This window comes from Daphnia magna, linkage group LG3, assembly GCF_020631705.1.
Source record: "Daphnia magna isolate NIES linkage group LG3, ASM2063170v1.1, whole genome shotgun sequence".
Lineage (NCBI taxonomy): Eukaryota > Metazoa > Arthropoda > Branchiopoda > Diplostraca > Daphniidae > Daphnia > Daphnia magna.
In genome coordinates this window covers 8,896,390-8,916,873 of record NC_059184.1, presented here as the reverse complement: position 1 = coordinate 8,916,873, position 20,484 = coordinate 8,896,390, and the positions used below count along the sequence as shown (strand labels likewise).

General features: G+C 37.0%; 2 protein-coding genes, 1 long non-coding RNA gene and 1 pseudogene across 5 annotated transcripts; 1 reads left to right on the top strand and 3 right to left on the bottom strand.

Moving 5' to 3' along the window:
* Positions 1-662: 662 nt before the first annotated feature.
* On the bottom strand, positions 663-1,872 carry LOC116932938. 3 transcript variants are annotated; one of them, XR_004399782.2, is made up of 3 exons: positions 1,794-1,872; positions 1,344-1,559; positions 663-967 (listed from the first exon to the last, which is right to left on the bottom strand). XR_004399782.2 is itself a non-coding variant. In XM_032940855.2 (3 exons), exons 2-3 carry the CDS (start codon positions 1,536-1,538, stop codon positions 887-889), a joined length of 279 nt encoding a protein of 92 aa, XP_032796746.1. In that variant the 5' UTR covers positions 1,539-1,559; positions 1,794-1,872; the 3' UTR covers positions 663-886. The 3 variants fall into 3 exon arrangements, 1 of the variants encoding a protein (XP_032796746.1); XR_004399783.2 differs by lacking the exon at positions 1,794-1,872 and adding an exon at positions 1,659-1,789; XM_032940855.2 differs by having other exon boundaries at positions 1,341-1,559.
* A 5,729-nt stretch (positions 1,873-7,601) lies between these two features.
* Positions 7,602-9,897, bottom strand: LOC116932906 (brahma-associated protein of 60 kDa). Its single transcript, XM_032940824.2, has 8 exons — positions 9,706-9,897; positions 9,407-9,624; positions 9,171-9,333; positions 8,629-9,114; positions 8,428-8,573; positions 8,235-8,358; positions 8,029-8,166; positions 7,602-7,962 (listed from the first exon to the last, which is right to left on the bottom strand). Exons 1-8 carry the CDS (start codon positions 9,790-9,792, stop codon positions 7,807-7,809), a joined length of 1,518 nt encoding a protein of 505 aa, XP_032796715.1. The 5' UTR covers positions 9,793-9,897; the 3' UTR covers positions 7,602-7,806.
* Positions 9,898-14,031: 4,134 nt separating this feature from the next.
* LOC116932942 lies at positions 14,032-16,027 on the top strand. Its single transcript, XR_004399789.2, has 4 exons — positions 14,032-15,185; positions 15,256-15,433; positions 15,493-15,618; positions 15,678-16,027. It is a non-coding gene; the product is annotated as an uncharacterized LOC116932942 (long non-coding RNA).
* A 534-nt stretch (positions 16,028-16,561) lies between these two features.
* LOC116932498 lies at positions 16,562-19,086 on the bottom strand (annotated as a pseudogene).
* Positions 19,087-20,484: the final 1,398 nt, after the last annotated feature.

Below are 20,484 nucleotides of genomic sequence, written 5' to 3'. Positions count from 1 at the left end.
TAGCCTACTGTAAGACAGGAAGCTTATAACACAACCTCATCGTATCCTATAGAGCTCAGTGAACAGTGAAACGTCTTTGATCCGGGCCGTGCAAATACCATTGGTGGTCTAGTTCTGCGGCACAGCCGATAGGCGTTTTTTTTTTACCTTTCCTGAATGTCTGTCTTCCATATCCAAAGGGTATTCAGTCATTGAACTTTAGCTCTGTGTTTATGCGTTTCATCTTCGTTTTACTTAAAAAAAAAAAAGAAACAATCATGCAAAATGTCAATCCAAATGCGAATTCCACATTGGACTATAGAAAAACATAAAAAATAAGAATAGGATGTTAGTGGTAGTATAGTTTAATGCTTAGCGTAACGTATTTTTGCGGTATTTCCGCTCTGTGTAAAGTTTGGTATATTTCAAATAAGAACGCTTCTGGTAAGCGTCATATGTGGAAAATGCTCCCGAAATAATGAAAATTATATATAAATATATACAGTATACTTAGGTCTATAAATTTATTTTTTTCGTCTGTGACCAGTGTTGGGTATATTGATGATAACCGTAGATGATAGATGTACCGGTATGTTCGTTTTAACATCTTCCCCGGTAGCATCATTTATGCAATGATATTTGTAATCTTTTATTTTTTAAGACGGATCATGAAGCACAGATCATAAGTTACAAGCGGTATGTATTGATGCTTCGATTATGGTTGCTTTGGGCTTTGCACCTTCACACAAAAAAGAGTTCTGTAGTATACCTCCTGCGAAATCATTTTGTTTAACACTTTCGTGGCTTGGAAAACAGGAAATAAATCAGAAACTATTGGTATGTTCGGAAATGGCTATGGAGTAACGAGACTGTCCGTATAGAGAGATGAGCTTTCACGTCGTTCATTTCAGTATTGGCCACTGTTCAATTGGCTTTGAATTTGATACTTGGCTTCGCCCATCACGTCGCCTCCGCCATCTCGGAATAGCTACAAAAGTCATAATGAATCATTTGTTAGTATTGGAAGCACTTGATTATGATCAGCTTTCGGCAAACCAAATAGTTTCGCATTCGTTTGCCAGCCGCTGATCACCAAGAACTACACGATATACAAGTCGCGTGAACCCTCTGTAAAACTAAGACAATACGCCGAGACAAAAGGCATACCATTTGCCTTGTTTGCAAAAGTATAGCCTATGTTGTAACGTTGGTCGAGAATAGCATAACTTGCCCATCAACAAGTAATGTCATAAAATGTCATAAAAAACAAAAAAACTAGTAAACAATGAAAGAAAAAATAAATAAATAAATGAAAATAAATTGCGAATACAAATCTAGGCGGAAAGAGAGTGACTCGAAACGACCTGTCTAACGATGTCGTAGAAACGGTCGAAGCGAGGATCTTCACCGCGAGGAGGCCCTATGGGCGATAGCGAATCAGACCGAGTGGGTAGATAACGAGCATCAACTCCCCAACTAGAGCTGGACGATGATGTCATTAGAATCGAAGACACCACCACAAGCGCAAGGAGCACTTTCAGCGAAATCGACCTCAGCATGATTGAACTGTGTTCTAATAACTAAAAAACAGGTTTCAAAAGTTAAACAATTGATTCGATCGAAAGAAAAAAAAATGGATTAAATGAAAAATGAAACAAGTTGAGATGCGATTTCTATACCAAGCATTTCGCATTTGGTTACACATTCTAGCCAAACATTAGTAGTTGCAGAGCAGTTTTTAACCAGCGATGATAGGCGGACGCTGGCGTATTTGCAACCAAGTCGTCAATTTGATAGCGATGGGTTCACCCTACCTGCTGAAGAACGTCCTAAGGATTGAGAGACTGTCAAGATCCGGGCAACTGAACATCTTTATATACCGTACAATGTGTTACGCCGTAAGTCTCTTCGTAACCATTTTGCGCACTTCCCTCATCTTCTTGCCGACTGCGCTGGACCCTTTACGAAGATCTGACAAGTTGTTGTGCGCACACTGCTGCTAGGCGTATGAAAATGCTAATAAGACACACTCTACTGAGAATTTACCAAGCATCACTAATTGTTTGAGCTCCACCATCTGGTGATGAATAAGCATTTATAGTAGTCTACAAATGCTAAACACATCGCCTTTCAAAGGGGTTGCACGCGAAAGAAAAAAAAAGAAAAATCTTCGTCCATCTTACCCGATGAAAGAGGTGAAATTTTAAAGTTTAAGAAAAGATGCAAATTTTAGGGAAAGTAGGCAAAACAGAAGCAAAGTAAGTAAAATGCTCCCAAACGCTGCACATTTTATGACTGCAACTTATTTTTAAATAATTGTAAAATGGCGTAAAAAAACGCACCTTCTAGTCGCTTCTATATGAATTTCAGTCCAACGCAAAGCCATGAATAGGTCAAGGTAGTGGACACTAGCAATTTTTAAGTCATCGATTGTCGTTCACCTAGCCTCATACAAACGCTTCTCTGTGACTAGTCCCAGCCAATTGATCTACCTGGTGTAGCAGCCATGCAGCCTGTTAACCCCATCCACTATTGTGACAATTAAAGAGCTCAAACTGCGTCTCTCCCGTCAACACTGACGGATTAGCAAAATCCGAGAACGATTAGCTCCGGTGCCAAATACAGCCTGATTGGACAGCTCTCTACAACCCTAGATGTTATTTTTATAACATAGCTGTTATTGTTCAACGTTATATTGTTATTATTATTATTAATCTTTTTTTTTTCAAATTATTATTTCCTTTATTTTGTTTTCTATTATTTTTTTACGCGAATCTGTCATTGGACCCAGCCGAATGTAAGTATGTCATGACCTTCTATTTGTGATCCTATAGTTGGGAGCGATTAATGCTTGGAATTCGTAGTACGCGACTCAAAGGAATGACGCTACACGAGACTGTGTATCATTTCATCGCCTGCTACTTCTGCAATTTACTAAACAAATTGAACCTAATTTCTGTGCTTTGTATCTTGGGCGCTCAATTATCATCCGGTCCGATTACTTTGGTATGGATAGGGCAACGTGCGCGGTGCTCCTTCATTATTGTTCCACCAGGCCTGGAGAAAATTGGTTGGCTCTTGGCTGATCGCCTTCATTGCCTATTTTTAGTTTCTAAAGCATAGCGAAACAAGGAAAGAGAATTTCTACTGGCATCTCTGGGGTTCGGGGGGCGGGGGGGTTTATTGTGTTTTTTTTGTTTTTTTTTGTTTTTACAATTTCAAGTTAAGAGTTGTAAAGGATGGGTTGGTAAAAATATGTTGGGCTGCAATTCGATTTTCTCTTTCTAACCTAATTAGATCACGGAATTGAAATTCAGGAGTTATGAGTCTACTTTAGCAAGATAAAGGCTTCATACTTTTTTATTCCACTGTAAGAACGAACAATCGGTGAACGACTGTTTGTTTGATGAAACTAGAATTGTTTCTATGCGTAACACAGTCGGGGCAGTCAGCCGTTGAACAATCCCTTTCTTCATTGATAGCACACGGAAATAATTTTGCTTCCCAGTTGTTCTGGCGCTTACGTATTGTCTCGTCAACAACGAAAAAGGAGACGCGAACAACGCATTGGTGACGACTAGCAATTGTTTCACATCGCATCATCTGCAGTTTTTATCAATTGAGTGGCAAAGGTTGATGATGACGGCCTTCACTCTGGAATTATAGTTGCAGTGATGGTGGAGCCCGCAACTGCACACATTTTTTAAGAATGCGAGTACAATAATCGTGTACCATTTTTCTTATGAATTCGTGTTGACTGAGAAAATTTAATTTAATCAAAAATGATGTTAAAAAAATATCCTCGTTCAAATTGACATTTTTCGCCTAAGAAATTTGGGTGGGTCTGTGACCAATGTGGGGTTGATTCCCGCCAGCAAAACGTGACTCTGCATTTGCTAATTGACCTATCTGTTTCTAACAGATAATAACAGATAATTGAGAGTTCGTGTGCGAGTTAAGATATTTGCAGTGGAACAATAAGATCGAAAAATTAACCGAAGAATATTGAACTATTTAACTTCATAGTAGACATATTAGTTGCCGTTGACGGTTTGTTGAAAAAATGAGTGGCTGCAACTCAAACGAAACGAAGAAATAACACGGCATAACCCTCTTGTCAACTGCAAAGCCGTAATAGTCTCAGACGAAAACAAAAAGAAGTTTTAATTCTATCTGCCAAATCAAACTTGACAATGGAACCATTTGAATTATTTATTTGTTTTATTTTATTATTATTATTATTATTTTTTTTTTTTTTTTTTTTTCAAATTGTAAGTCTTACATTGCAATGAAATGAAAGCAGCGGGCGGGTACAGGAGTAGAGAATTATGAACACTAGTGATAGCTAATATACCCTAGATACGTTATACCCTTTATGATGTCTCAATATGTTAAAAGAAGCTACAGGCTACACCCACATAGCAACGGGTAATCTTTAAGACATCCAAAGGATATCCGGTAGTCCAAAATACATCCCGGACTAAAAAAAGATGTCCTTAGGATGTCTTGTTAGGGATATTTTGGTACAAGGACATGCCTTACAAAAAAAAGATGTCTTTAAGATGTCCCGTCAGGCCTACTTTTGGGACAAGACAAAAGAAGACTAAAAAAGGATGTCTTGAAGACGTCCTGTCGGGGATACTTTAGGCCAAGGGCATGCCAGACCAAAAAAAGATGTCTTTTGGATGTCTTGTTGGGGATACTTTGGGACAGGGACATGACTGACAAAAAAAGATGTCTATAAGATGTCCCGTTATGCCTACTATTGGGACAAGACAAAAAAAGACTAGAAAAGGATGTCTTTAAGATGTCCTGCCGGGGATACTTTAGGCTAAGGGCATGCCAGACCAAAAAAAGATGTCTTTTGGATGCCTTGTTGGGGATACTTTGGGACAGGGACATGAATGACAAAAAAAAGATGTCTATAAGATGTCCCGTCAGGCCTACTATTGGGACAAGACAAAAAAAGACTAGAAAAGGATGTCTTTAAGATGTCCTGCCGGGGATAATTTAGGACAAGGGCATGACAGAACAAAAAAAGATGTCTTTTAGATGTACTGTCAAGAATACTTTTGGACAAGGCCTTTTCGGACTACAAACAGATGTCTTAAAGATGTCCTGTCGGGGATACTTTAGGACAAGGGCATGCCAGACCAAAAAAAGATGTCTTTTGGATGTCTTGTCGGGGATACTTTGGGACAGGGACCTGCCTGACAAAATAAAGATGGACATATGGAGAAAGCAATTAAGGACAATATAAAGATGTCTTAAAGATGTCCTCTAAGGGATAGTTATGGACAAAGCAATTTAGGACTATATAGAGATGTCTTTAAGATGTCCTATAAGGGACACTTATGGAGAAAGCAATTAAGGACAATATAAAGATGTCCTTAAGATGTCCTGTAAGGAATACTTATGGACAAAGAAATTAAGGACAATATAAAAATGTCTTTAAGATGTCCTTTAAGAGATAATTATGGACGAAGTAATTGAGGACTATATAGAGATGTCATTAAGATGTCCGGTAGGGGACAGTTATGGACAAAGAAATTAAGGACTATATAAAGAAGTCTTTAAGATGTCCTCTTAGAGATAGTTATAAACAAAGGAATTTAGGACTATATAGAGATGACTTTAAGATGTCCTGTAGGGGACACTTATAGCCAAAGCAATTTGGGACTATATAGAGATGTCTTTAAGATGTCCGTCCAGGACTACCTTTGGATAAAGCTGTCGAAGACTAAAAAAGAAATTCTTAAATATATCCATGAGCAAGACTAAGTCGGGACTTGACAATGATACTACCTAAGTAACAAATCCATAGGTCAGTTCAATAAGTACTTTGATTTCATTGTTTATGTACTAAAGTGGCATAATGGTTAGGATACTGAGCCAAGAATTCAGAGTTCTGCAGTTCGAATCCAACAATCTACGTAAGAAAAATATCTAGTCTTAATACAGTTTAAAAATATATGTCAAAGCGTCTTAAACATGTTGTAATATAATAAATATGTGCAGATGAATTAAGAACTGACAAAAGGACCAAATAAAAAATAAGCCAACAATCCCGCAAACATTGCGAAATTTTTTTGTGATGACAAACAGATGGCTTTAAGAAGTCATAAAGATATCATTAAGATGTCATCAGAAAGATGACCAAAGGATTTCTTTGTAAATTTCGAAAAATGTCGTTAGGTCTTCTTGAGGAAGTCTTTAGGCTTATCGGAAGACATGTAAAAGACGGCACAAGAATGCCTTTAAGACGGCGGCAAGATGTCGTAAGAACGTCTTTAGGAAGTCTTTGAGCTAATCTGAAAGACATCCTAAAAATAGTACTTGTCCCGGTCAATTGGGACACAAGTAAGGAGTCTTTAAGAAAGCTCAAAGACATCCTTTGGACATCCCCACTCGGGACAACTGGACATCTTCAGGACGTCTTAAAGACAGCCCGGTGCTGTGTGGGCAGTACAGAAAGTGCTTTATGGGTGTCAAGGAGCAAAAAAGAATACACTTTTGGGCCAATTTATGAACGTATTGGTCTCCACTGTTATGTTTTATACAGACACACGGAAAAACCGTCTCGAAACAGTACCGTGTCTTGCGACATTTTCTAGAACGAATTATGAGCGACGAATAGAGACATACAACTAAGCAAAACCACGATTCACGAAAGAAGATCCTAGTCTCAAAATAGGTTGCTTCATGTCATCTAAAGAAAACAAAGAAACTGCAGTGGAACTTTACTCGACCCTTCGCACCTGAGCCGTTTAGCCAATTACTACTTGGTGTTTTTACAACTCGTGTACCGGTACTGCATGACATATGGCTGATATAATGAATGGTGTTATTGGAGCTTAAATGAAATGCAACACGGGTTGGCTGCTGCGGTGTGGATAAAACTATGCTAATAGAGGGTGGATTTTCACCTTGTAAAAGCTGTCAAGACAAAAATATACCGGTGTCAATTTTCAAAAAGTGTTTTTTTTTTTTGTGTTTTTGTTTTGTTTTTTTGTTTTGTTTTTTCAATTTTTTTGCATATCGCTTCCGATAGTACATCAAACATCTTTGAACATGGATGATATCTATTGATTATTTGACTTAAATGCTGGTAATATACCTGTATTCTAAAAAGAAACAATATCTCGGATAGACACGCAGTTTGAACAACAAAACAAAAAATTTAACTATCAATGATGTTACTTATTGATACCTTAAAACACATCTTGTTAGACGATATGGCTCTAGTTGTACAGTGGGACCACGAAAGAAAAAACGTCGCTGTTTTTAAAGACTTAAGGCAACCTTGAACTAACCTTCGAAGAGCTGAAAATTTTTATACAATTTAGACGAACCGGGAAATGGTGAAAGATAATTAACATTCTAAAAAAAAAGTTCAACTGGTAACATAAAAAATTTTATGAATGTTCATAAAGCACGGAAAATGTTTCAAAGGTGTAGAAGTAGGCTACAATCCGACCTCATCCTCAGGACCACGCCTGTCTGCTCCAATTTCCTCTCTTGCCTTATGGCGCCCAACGCGGTCTTCACTTCGTAATTTGTGGTACTAATATGGGACCTCCGTTTTGTATTAGCTCGAAGAAACTGTCAATAAACAGTATCAGTATGAGGAGACATCAATGTATTAGACCAAAAGTTAGAATGCACGACATTTCACGGAAAATAAGGTTTCTTGACATATAACCGTTTTCATGGTTTCATGCAGGATTCCTCCGATTTCCCCCTTTTTTAAAATTATGTTGTCAATTGGTCACCAGTTCGACCTGGTTAGCGCAAATCTAATGAAAATTATGATATACTGGATGCTTTCTAGTTGTTGCGGATGCCTAAAGCTTGTTCCAATTCCGCACGTTTCTGCTGCACTTTGCTGTAGAAATATCTGCAAACTGCTTCTTGCGTCCAGCTTTGCTCGTAAAACTCCCCTCGCCTTTCCTCCTCGGGATTTCCTACTATGTCGGTCATGGTCTGAAACAAATACAGAAGATTAATTACAAAGGAATTCCTTCAGTTAAAAAAATAAGGGGTATTCACTTTCAAATCCCTAGTTTGTGACACAAGCCATTTATTTATAAACTGTTGGGGGTCTCGAGCGAAACCAAGGAAAAATTCTCGGCTGATTTTCAGTTGATTAATGCTTTCGACGGTTTCGTGTATTTTGTTGTCTAGGCTCTAAATTAAAGAAAAAAAAAAAAAAAAAGAAATTAGAAATAGTTTCTCACGAACTTAAATGGTCGAACCTGAATTTCTTGCTGGCTAGCAGTAGACAACAGAAAGTTGTTCATCTGGGCTTTCAATGTATCATCAACTTCAACATCGATGTCATAACATGCTGTTTTTTTTTGATCAGCACTCTCGACACTACTGTAAAGCGTAAAAACGGATAAGTAGAGATTGAGCCTCTTATGTTCTCTAACTGTAAACTAGCACAACCTTATTAAATGGTTGATGACGATGGGATCAGGAGGATGCAAGAGAGGGTTCAACCTTTGCGGAATTTCAGCAAATTTCATTCTAGGGCATCCAAATATTTGTTCCATATATTTGTCACAGCGTATAAATTCTCTTTCTTGATGATCCTATAGAAAGTGAAGCTGTATTACCGGTCTTGACAAATGACTATCTGGGGAATACCTGAAGTCTATGAGTTTTGATGTACTGCCACAACGCGGAAATCACCATAGGCCTTGTTTGTGTATGAATACCAAGGAGGCGCGCGAGTCGCGAGTCGAGACGAAATTGCAAAGGTTGATAATCAAGCAAAAGTAATATGGTGCACCTAACATTACGGTCTCCTGGCCGTTTCACTTGAAACCCGTCTGTTTCCTGCGTCGTGGAAGTTCGATGCCACTCCACTAGATGGTTATCAGGGCCATACAGATCTTTATCTAATTCGATAACCAATGATTTGAAAAACGACGAAAATTTCCGTTTGACTTTGTTGGGGTCCGATTTGGCAGCATCGTCCAGAAGGCGTCCTTCTACCCTTAGCTCCCAAGAGGCAACTCCACTGCCACCAGCAACATCGTCAGGAGTATCAACTTCTCTTGCAGGGTAGAATGTATTTGATATGAAAATACGCAATTTGCGCTTTTGTTTCATTGGTCTTTTCAAAGCCTCCTGTAAATTGAAAATCATTAAAATATGTAAATTAGATGTTTAACAGCTATGCTTGCCTGAATATCAAGACGTTTCCTCATAATTGTTGCATCTAGTTTTCTTTCAAAGGCCAAAAGATCCATATAAGCCTGAGATTCAGGAACCAAATCCCTAACTTTCTGCGGTAATATCTTGTCTGCAAGTTTTTTCTTCTTCTTAGCATTGTTAGGGCCATATTCCCTATACAAATTATTTAGATAGTTAATTATTAGGCATTTAACAAGAAAAAAAATGAAAATAAGAAGCTCCATACATTTTCCCTGCTTGATTTGGAGCTCGCATATCACCTGGCCTTTTCCCTGGTCCTACCGTTTGTGGACTCATTCCTGGTCCACCTGGTCTAACAGGCTGACCAGTATAGGCATTGGTGGATGTAGGATTTCCTATCATATTGGGCCTTTGAACAATCATTCCGGGATTTGGGGAAGATGCATTGCTCGGCGAGTTTTGAATTTGATTGAATGCTGGGCGCTTTCATTTATAGCAAAAAGATAATCCAAGAAAATGTAATGTAGTAGTGAGTAAACAAAGACAAATGAAAAGGTTTCTTACAGGGTACGTTGGAGAATTAAATCGCATAGAATTCCCAGGAGATGGAAAAGGGGGTCTTCCTGAGGCTGCGTTGGTGTTTTGCATCATGAAGTTCGTAACTTTTCAAACGATGAATACCAACAGACAATTTTAGTAAGCGACCACCTTTTATACTGTGGCCGTAATAATTGTCGGAACGACTTGCTACAGAATTGCTAGCATTTTTATTAGCGCCATCTGCTGAGCGCGTCTGCAAACCTCGCATTAATTACCACAAGGAAAGGGGGGGGGGGGGAAGAAGAAAAAAAAACACACACACAAAAAAGAAAAACAACAGCAAGAGATGACACTTTTAAATTGTGGATTATAATATAATAATATACATGTATATTATATAATTATTATACAACAGACCGTCAACTGCTGCGTTGATTAAGAGTGATTTAAAGCGTCATATTTTGATTATTTTTAGGACAACGTAAGAACTATTTAAGTTGAAAAAAAAAAAAAAAAATGGAAGTGACAAATAAAAATGAATGCAGTTTTCTGCCGACTTCTATTACATGCACATACATTTGTTGCAGTCACAATTTTCAATTCAGGACCAACATTTAAAAAAGAGTTGAAAGCAAACCTTTTGGGACATCGGTGAGTTCGGAAAGTGAGCCGTTATAGGTGCATTTAGACAAGCACTTTTATACCTTTCTAGAGTTTTATATAATATGTAAATCCTAACATATACCCTTTGAAATCCAGCACCACATTAAAAGTAAAGCGAGTCTTGCCTTGCCTTTTCACGAAAGAATAAAATGAAAAAGAAATTCACGAAATTTTGAAAGTTAACTTTCCTCTTTCTATTATTTTCTGAAACTAAAAAAAACAAAAAAACAAAAAACAAAAAAAAAACTGAACATTTAAATCCACAACTGTTCTAGCGCAGAGAAAACTAATTTTCTACGAGGATATCTTTTTTCTTTCAGAGAAGAGAGAAAACGTTCTGTATAGCGCAGTTTGATATTTTAAAGAATGCTAGCGCTAGTCTTTGAAACAATAAAAAAGTAATTAATCGTACTTCAAAATGGGTCAGAACGCGGGGGTTGTCGACTCGTCATTTGGGTGTACGAATTTAAAAATAAAATATATTTTTAAATATATTTTGTATTTTTTCATATTTTTTTGTTTTTTCATATTTTTTGCATTTTATTCCTATTTTTTCATATTTTTTTATGTTTTCCTATTTTTTCATGTTTTTTTTAATTTTTTCATATTTTTTCATATTTTGTGAAACCTTTTTAGATCTTTTTTTAAACATGTTTTTCATGCTTTCTTACAAAAAAAACTCTATTAACACTTCAATAATTAAAAATGAACATTTTTTCAGCAAATGAAACCCAAAATTTTATTCACTGTAAAATAAAAGCAAATCAGCGCCAGCATTTGTACTTTAGAACCAAAGATTCTCTACCCCATGTCCTAATTGCCTTAGCACTAGGCTACTGTGTTTGTATGCTCTGCAACGATCCGAAAATAAAACTGTCAGTTTGTCCATGTCGACACAAGTCACAGGTAGGGCTGTGGCCCGGGTCATGAAAACCCGGGTCAGATCCCGGGTCAAGGAAAAAAAACCCGATAAAAGGCAACCCTTTAGGGATTTTTTTTTTCGTGTCGGGTTTCGGTACGGTTCAAGGGATTCTCGGGATAACCCGAGATGTGGCGCCATCTAGTAGTAAGAAAAAGAAGCGTTTAACTCTTACGCTAAGTTACGAGTCAACAAAGCAGAATAGCTTAAAAACATAGCAATCTACAGTAACGGTCAGGAATTGGGGTATCTCTCTGCGTACTTGGGAACTTAGGTCCTCCCACCAAGTCACCAACCCACAGGCGCCTCGGGACGTTTGTCTCAATATAGTGCTGCGACTGATGACCAATTTAAAAAAAAAATTTTCCACTTTCCACAATTTCTACACAAGTTTTACACAATTCTATGCCAAACAAAATCACATATAGTTTTGAACTGCTGGAGACTATGCTAAAATGCCATGCTCTCCTACTTCAAGTTCTAGCTCATTGTAAAAAAATTTAAAGATATTGTGGATAGTGGAAAAATTGTTTTGAAAATTGGCCACCATTCGCAGAAAACGTCCAAATGTACCTAAATCATGTCAATCAGGCGATGCTGCTGGCAAAAAAAGAAGTTTTCCAAATATAAACGTTGTAATGGTTGAGTCTGATGACGAGACTGAAAAGAAGAGAAGAAAAGTGCATTTGACCCGATAATTACGTGGGACATGACCCGACCCGGATTGTTTTTTTTTCTGACCCACGGGTCAAGCGGGACGGGACATTTTTTTTTGCATCGTGGACCCGGTTCAAAACTCTTTAAGAAAAAAAACCCGTTAATTTTAAACCCTTAAGAAAAAACCCGTCCCATTTGGTCCGGGCCACAGCCCTAGTCACAGGCTCTGATATTAATAGAGCAAGTGACTGACGCGTACCCCCTACTGTTTTACGAACGCACCTTACTATTTTAAGAGAGAAATTGCGGCTGGCGGCCATGTTTATCTCGAAACAAACATGGCTTCCAGCCGCAAAAGCTTATCTTAAAACACCAAGGTGCGTTCGTAAAACAATGGGGGTACGCGTCAGTCACTTGCTCTATAGAGTCCACGAAATGATCGGACATGATTTAATGAATTTCGATATTTTCCCGTCCTAAGTTATCGACGTTTATCATCGAATTCGTTCCTCTTCTAAAACCTAGAAATAAATAACCCTTTTTTTCCCAAAAATTAAAATATCCAGATGAAGCCGAAAAAGCCGGACCGAAGGTAAACTAGATCGATATCCTTACCACCGAAAATGGAAAAGAACATCATATACGTTCGGCCACGAAAGGATGGAGCTACCGGTTGAACGTTCTTTGGAAGTGATTGCCATGGGGATTGCAATCAATTTTGCCGCTTTCTTTGCTCATCTACGGCTTGTCAAAGTTTGTCGTGCTGTACGTCATGCCATACTGTATGTTTTTGTTTAGCTAACAAAAATATATTTGCTACCGTTTTAACAAGACGCAAACGTAACTGCTCCAAAGAATAAATTCCTCGTCTAATATATAATGTGGAACAGTCTAGCAGAAGTGGAAAGTTCAAGAATTTCAGAAATTCTTGACCCTTTTAATTTTTTTTATTATACAACTATTTTTAAATTAAAATCCAAAACATGAAGTTTGCATAAAAATTAATTCTACACACGATTCAAATTTTTCTAAATGAAAAAAAAATTTAAACACCTGAATGTAACAGTTGAATAGGGGTAGTCCCGTAAGAGCCTACGTTAAAATAGGCCCTCTAGTTACACACCCGGCCATAGTTGCCAAAACAGACGATTCCAAAATTCGTCCCATTTTCACCCTCTCAAGTACGCGTACCAGAGTCATAGAGGGGATGGTTCGTTCACTGCGTCGACTTTGGCCATAAGGCTTGGTCGCAGTGCTTCCACTTTTTGCTACTAGGATACGCCGTGACGTTGCCAGAAAACTTAATCTAAGGTTTTTTTTAAAGTAAAAAACCCCCCAAAAAACCCTGTTAAGCTAAATGAAAAAACCCCGAAATATAACCAAATTTAATAAAAAAACCCCGTGGAAATAAATTTTTTATGTGTAAAAAAGGCAACCAATTCACGACCCATTCTTATTTCTTTATTTCTTTATTAACCAGTTATTTGGTTCACATTTCTGAATAACTTACATTAGAAAAGTTTTCATTTTTTTGAAGTTTTTAGAATTCTTTAGAGATTCTTGGAGGTTTACAGTGAGAACAAGTAAAACGTTATAAACTTCTTAATATTCCGGCTGCAATTGACACATTAGCCTTAACAGACTTAACTTTATCCACAAGTGACTTTGTAATGACTTGACGACCAAGTTGGTCGTCAAAATTCTCCTTAACAATGGTGATGGCACCTAGTGTGTTTTAAGTAAACTACATGTCAATCCTAGGCTAGGTTAAGGTGCGTCTATACTAGCAGTTTTTAAAGACAAGTTACGGTCATACAGACATACAGACTCGATACAGGCATACGGAAAGCTTATTCCGTTCAATCTACACTAGCGATTTTCCGTAAACGTATGCCTGTATGCCTGTGTGTCTGTAAGAAAAAAAGTTTGAAATGATTCAAACTTTTCCCGTAAGTGAGAGTTTCCGTAAGATGAAAAATAAGGTTCAGCCAATGAGAATAAAGTATATATTTTCAAATACTCTTTATTAGTGCAACCACACATGACTGCAACATTGTCTGTTGAAGTTCGTCTGCCACAGTCGTCGTGCGTATTAAAAAACTTGAATTTGAATAAAAAACATGGGGCCCAAACCATCTCCAAAGAAGAAGAAATCCCCAAAGAAAATAACCGAAAAGTAAATACTTTAATTCTATTTGTTGCTTTTTCTCGGTTTATGTACAATTTTAATATTTTGTATACTGAAACTAGAAACAAAAGAGGTCGAGAGGTTCATTTTGTGTGTTAAAAATCATCCTGTATTGTATAATACTACATTGCACGATTACAAAGACGGACAAATTCAAGCACAAGCCAAGGAAACAATTGCAGCCCAATTTCATTGCAGTAAAAGCACCCTTACAATAATGCATACAAAACTTTGATTAAGACTACTCGTGGTCCTTTTTGAGTTGGCACTAGTTTGTTTTGACAACAAAGTTCCCCTAGCGGGATGTGCAGGAACTACCAAAAGTTTGCCCTGCCTTCTGCAACGCCCATTTTCCGTATGATGTCTGTAAACCTATGTGCAGTGTAGATTGCGTTACGGAAAAACTGAAATAGCGTGGCAGTAAGACTGTATGCCGGTATGCCTGTATGACCGTAACTTGTCTTTAAAAACTGCTAGCATAGACGCACCTTTATATCAAGATATTTAAAAAGGAGTGAAAACATAAGATATTCTTTAAATGTTGCAACGGTTTTGTTTCATACATTTCCAATTCCAAGCTAAATTTACGTTCATAAGCTAAATTCCAGCTACCTAAGCCTTTCTTTTAGCGATTTTTCTTAACTAGTGTGCTGCCCTCTGTTGTATCAGTTAAAAACTGAAAAAAAAATTCTTAAAGTACCCTCGAAAACTGACGACCAAGCCTTATGGCCAAAGCAACATGGTCTCCACGGTATATACTATATACCGACCGTTCGGTAAGATTTCATTCCTGTTTTCCCTCTCTGTAGTCCTATCTACAAGTAGTGCCGCCAACGGCCGAAGGGGGGACTGAAACAAACGTCGATTCCTAGGATTACAGTATGGTGGAAGTTTTTTAATTTTGAGTATGTTTATTTTTATTTTAAAATGACAAGTAGAAAGAAAGGAAGAAGAGTATTTGATGTAGTTGAGAAGTTAAGAGCATACCAAATGTACGATTATGTTAAGACGAATAAGTGCAGTGATCCCACTATTGTTACCACCAAACATAGAAAACGACCTGAAATTTATGAAAGGGTAAGTTGTTATTTTACTGTTTCTATTCTTGTCAAAATTTCACTAATATTATTGATTATTATCTGAAAAGACCCAGCTTTTATCTAATGATCACTTCAAGGGGCAAAATCATTGTGCACATTCATTTCTTCAACACTAAGCAATCAACAACCTACGGGAAAGCTTTTGGAGACGTGACCCAAGCATTTCTTGATACTCATAAAATTTTCGAGAAATTTCTTTTGAGACTTGCAATGCTGCAGATCAAGGTAATAACAGAATGTTTTAAGTGACTAAAAATATTGCAAGTTAAACCAAGTCCCTGTAGGTGTTGAAGTTATTTCTAAAAACCCTGACGGTACCAACAAACAAGCTGTTCCTGAAAATATTCAAGATCCAAACAGTGCGTTTGAAATGGATTTTGTTAATAGTGGTATTGAAGAAGAGTTGATAAGTAAAATTTATTTAGTGTTCCCCGTGTTCAAATTAGTAAATTGTTATTATATTTTTTAGCACTCAACAACATGATTCCGGATTCCACTACAATTTCAATTATGGTTCCTGTTGCCCCAGCACAACCAGTATTTTCTTGTGATACTTATCCGTCAATTCCGGCTTTCACTGCACTGTCAATTTCGTTTGCTAGTCCTCCACCATATTTGGATGCGATTCCGAAGGCCAAAAAGTTACCCAAAACTTTATCGCCGGTAACAGAAGTTATTCCATGCAGTAAAAAAAGTAGTGGATCTAGGGTTTTTCGAAGAAACATGTTGCTCCAATTCCCATTCCACCGCCTTCATGAGATTTATTACATGAACTTATATCAGTTTTATATTATTTTATTATAGCCGAATGGGAAAAAAATTCGTTTGTTCGTTGAAATACAGAAATGTTTTCCATCTCTTTTTATTTGAATTTCATTTATTTCAATGTATAAGGCTAGACCACAAAAAATATGCGCCATGTCGTACGGTTTTGGGGGTTTTTGAAAATGTATCGCCATACATTTAAATTTCTTTCCATAAAAAAATAGCTGCCAGATGGTAGCTGATTTGTCGTTTTTTTAAAGGTTTTTTTAACATAATATCACGTAGAAAAATTGATTTTAATGCATCAAAAAATGCTCGAGTTTATAAAGATTCTAAAAAACCTAGTAGTTAGCTAAAGTAACCATGATAAATGAGCAAACGAGCATGCAAAAGTTTTGTCATTTTGACTCATCCCCACCCACCACAAAAACTGAGCAAAAATCAAAAAAATTATTTGCGACTTAGTTATAGGTATATACGTCATAAATCTTATAGAAATGGATAGCTCTTGAAAAGATCTGTCGAATTCTAAAAAATTTGAAACAAAAAATGTGAAAACAAAAAAATTTCAAAAGATGTTTTACTTTTTCATTTTTCGGTTAGGCCGAGTACTTCGGTGAACCGCCGAACCGTCAAAACCATCTCTTCGGTGACGAGAGATGATTCCTTTAAAATTCTGTTGGCCGCATTGCTTCCACCTGCCACAACTTTGTCAACACAACTAAAAGAAACAAATTTAAATACAAAATTTTTGTTTAAAAAATCTATAAATATAAAATGTATAAGTTAAGTAATAATGTGCTACAATAGTACTTACATATTGCTTGGTTGACATTTTTCTTCTTTTGAAATGGCTTTGCTGACCATTTGAAGAAATCGAGGGCCTTAGCCTAACGACCAGGCCCTCGCTTTCTTTCTGGCAGCCTAGTTACTGGCTTTTCGTTTGTATCCGTAGAGGAACCTGCTTTTGGAGAGTCTGGATCGGCAGGTCTGTAATTATTTAGAGATTCAGGGAAATCTTTTGGTTCTTCTGCATCCAATTGTTGCTGATGTTCTTTGTAGCTTTCCTCCGCTTCCTGAGACGTTTTCTTCTTCTTTGCTGGTGGCTGTTCCATAGACGTTTCTCCTTTTCTTCTTCTATTTTTCTGAGATAGCTCTTCTTCCTCCACCTGGTTATCTCCATCTAAATAAAACAATGCATCGTGATTATTTTATGATAAATGTTTAAAAAGAAACTTGTTTACCTTCAAATAATCGAATTTTTGCATTTATTTTCCAACGACAAACAAGGTGTTGTAGTAGGGCGCCAGTGCTGTCAGTTCCTGGAAGCGGTAAATCCTGGACTACCTCTGCTACTTCTGTTAGCACGATGTGAAGGGTCCTTGACACAGTTGTCTTTGATTTTTGCTTAGGTTGCGACGTTGGAGCTGGAAATTTTTCAGGATCTTTTGGTAGCATGTTTATATCCTCCGGGTCTTGGGGGTGATGTGTAAGTTCTTCAGCAGCAGCCTAAGATATTTTTTGTTAATTACATTTAATTCGCAAGAATTCATTTAAAACAATATTTACTTGAATGCGTCAACGCCCATTTATAGGTGTTTCATCTCTTCCTGTCTCTTTGGCGATATGTTCCTGCAAGGTAAACGGTGGTTTTGGTAAGCCACACATGAACAATTACTTAAGTCTAAATAAATAATAAAAGTTCCTGATGTAGAGGTTATAACATGTTGGTGTTGTTCCTAAAAAAAAAAATCTTTTTTTTTTAAGTGTTGTAACTGTGAAGCAATGTCACATTATCTGTTACCTTCACGTATGTATAGTTAGCTGTCTTTGCTTGCGTTTGAGCCAAAACTAATTCCCATGCGTAAGGTGTCAAATTCTTTTGCAGGTATTCCAGTAGTGGGCTTAGTTTGTGAACGCTAAACTTGATGCCGGCTTGTTGAGATTTTTTGCCGTTGCATATAATTCGAAATCGAACTATGTTGACCAGGCATTCAATTAGTGTTGGCAGTCTTCTTTGGCGGTGGGAGAATTAATCTTTATATTCTTAATATTGTCTTGTGGTAACTAGAATAAAATCCAATTTATGTTTTGTAAAAATTATAGATTTTTTAATTTGAGGTTCCGCTCAATCTGATTTGTAGTTTTGTTCCCAAGTGTAATTAGGGCAGTGCGGTAGACCATTGCCCACATTTCCTTAATGTTGAACCAGTTATTATCAAAGTAGGCACCAAGTTCATCATCCTCTGCAAAGAAATAGATTTTTATTATTTTATTTTAAATAGCCTGGAAAAAATGTGTATTACCCAATGCAACGAGATAATCCTCTTCTATTTCCAGCTCCTCTAGCGATTTGGCGTAGACAGCTCTGTGAAAGCTGTCATAAATCTCTTTTCTGTGATTTAATTCAAAATTTGCTTTTCGGAGACGGATGTCGACAGCCAAAAAAGCATGAAAATGGCACAGCATATGCTTCGCGTTGACAAAGATTTCTTTGGCTGCTCCGACTTCCGCACAGTCCTTGTCAGTAATAATTACTTCTGTTTTCTGTACGTTGTTGTCCTAAGTTAAATAGAATAACATGTTACAATTAATCGAAATTAATGTTTTTGTTAATCTGAGTTACCTTTGAAAAAAACTGAAGCCCAGCTTTAATCCTTTCAGTTGTTTCTTCCCGGACGAAAAAAAAAAACCAGCTGGCTGTCCAAGTCCATAGTTGTCCTTTATCATTATGCTCTAAAGAGGCATACCTAACTTGTTATATAGTCCGATGGGTGCCGTCGAGTTGAATAGCCTCAGGATATTTTGCGAATAGTTCTACTTGTTCTTGCAGTTAGTTGTAAATTAAATTAACTTCTCCGTCGTAATCGGTGTCGACGTGGATGATGCTCCCTCCAGCACGAAGGAGCTCAAGTTTTTCAGATGTAGCTCCCCATTCGGAGGAAGATAATCCCAGTAAGAAAAAAATCAGTCGTTAAAAAAATTTTAAGAAATTAGGAAGAATTCCGTATACCTTGAACTAGCTGCCGGCGATTTTCGATATCTTTGGAAGTTACGTACTTGTTGTATTTTAGCTTGAGTTCACTTGCAATTTTTCCTGGTAACACATCCATCTTTACGGCGGCGTCAACAAACCCAGCTTCGCTCTCATTAAGATTACTAAGGAATATAGATGTGAAAGACGGTTATTTGCTGTTATTTTGAATAAGAATGTTATTTGTTAGTACCTCATTCTTTGGTATAGTTAGATATGTTTGGCGGAGATTCCATGGTTTTCGTGGTTAATATTGAACCCGGTTTTTGGAATTAAAAATTTTTCATCCAAGGTGTTGAAAACTATTTTAAAGTGAAATGGGCATTCGCAAGCAAATTGAAATTGGTTTGGCCGAGTGTGATCCTTCGAGCGGGATGTTGGCTTCCCGCTGTGCTTACAGATTACGGTTGCGTGCTTAAATTTCCACTTCTCGTCCAGAGCAGGGCCTTTTAGCTGCAACACACATAAATATGTATTCGAATTAAACCTTGGTAATATAAAGTTTTCAAGCTTACCACTTTATTGTAAGAGACGATAGTCTTCTTGTCCTTAAAACGAAGAGGGTAGAAATTAACAGTCTCCAATTCCTTCAAGAATGTCTCAAATTCCTCCCAGCTATCCAATGATCTACCTGGTTTGAGTGTTGAAAGTGCCATTATTTTTATTACACAGAAAACAAAAGCTTATCAATAGAATAATAAAAAATGTGTACGAAACGCGTGTCAATATCTAAACTAAATGTAAGTTAAGGCAAAAAAAACCTAGTTTAATAATACTAGGTATGAGTCAAAATGTAGAAAAAATATGAGTGTTCAAAAATGAGTAGTCAAATAGAAGTAAGGTGAAATATCGGAAGCTGTAGATGTGCGTGTGGTCAGTCTGAGAGGCGAAAATCAAATTGCAGGGTTTTCTAAAAAAATGTGTGGTATATAAAGGTTTCAGCACTACATCCTTTTAAAAATCCTTTACATACTTGAAGTGAACAACTTCTATTCATCAGTCCACTTCCGTACTCGTTAATTGTAATCCAAGGATTATCTTTAAAGAAAAATACGTGGGTTATACGTCGCTAATCCAAGGATTATCTTAAAGAATAATCCCTTTATAAACTATCACCCTACTGCAGAAAAATACAATATTTTCATCATGCCGCCTTTACCGAAATCCCTGAAATTTTTTAATCCAAAGTATGGAGCCATTATCCTTCAACCTTGATGGCTTTTAAAATGCCGACACAGAAACAAACAGAAAAAAATGAAAAAAGAAATAATACTGTCGGTAGGTAATGAAATTTATTTATATGTATTATAAAGAGGCTATGCATAAAAAAATGTAATATACACAATTTAACCTTTCGTTAAAATAGGGAAAACGAGAATTTATTGCTCCGAGACATTTCGTTGCAATAGGGAATAACGCCACGTATTGCAACGACAGATTTCGTTGCAATAGTGATATAGTGCCTTATTTCGCCGAA

Bases quoted from the DNA above. Each gene is read 5' to 3' on its own strand.
- LOC116932938 (XM_032940855.2), bottom strand. From the start codon at position 1,538: ATGCTGAGGTCGATTTCGCTGAAAGTGCTCCTTGCGCTTGTGGTGGTG. The intron at 968-1,340 runs GTTTCGAGTCAC...TGACTTTTGTAG, and splicing joins ACGACATCGTTAGACAGGTC to CTATTCCGAGATGGCGGAGG.
- LOC116932906 (XM_032940824.2), bottom strand. From the start codon at position 9,792: ATGATGCAAAACACCAACGCAGCCTCAGGAAGACCCCCTTTTCCATCT. The intron at 8,574-8,628 runs GTATTCCCCAGA...CACTTTCTATAG, and splicing joins TCAAAACTCATAGACTTCAG to GATCATCAAGAAAGAGAATT. The intron at 8,359-8,427 runs GTTGTGCTAGTT...TACGCTTTACAG, and splicing joins GTCATCAACCATTTAATAAG to TAGTGTCGAGAGTGCTGATC.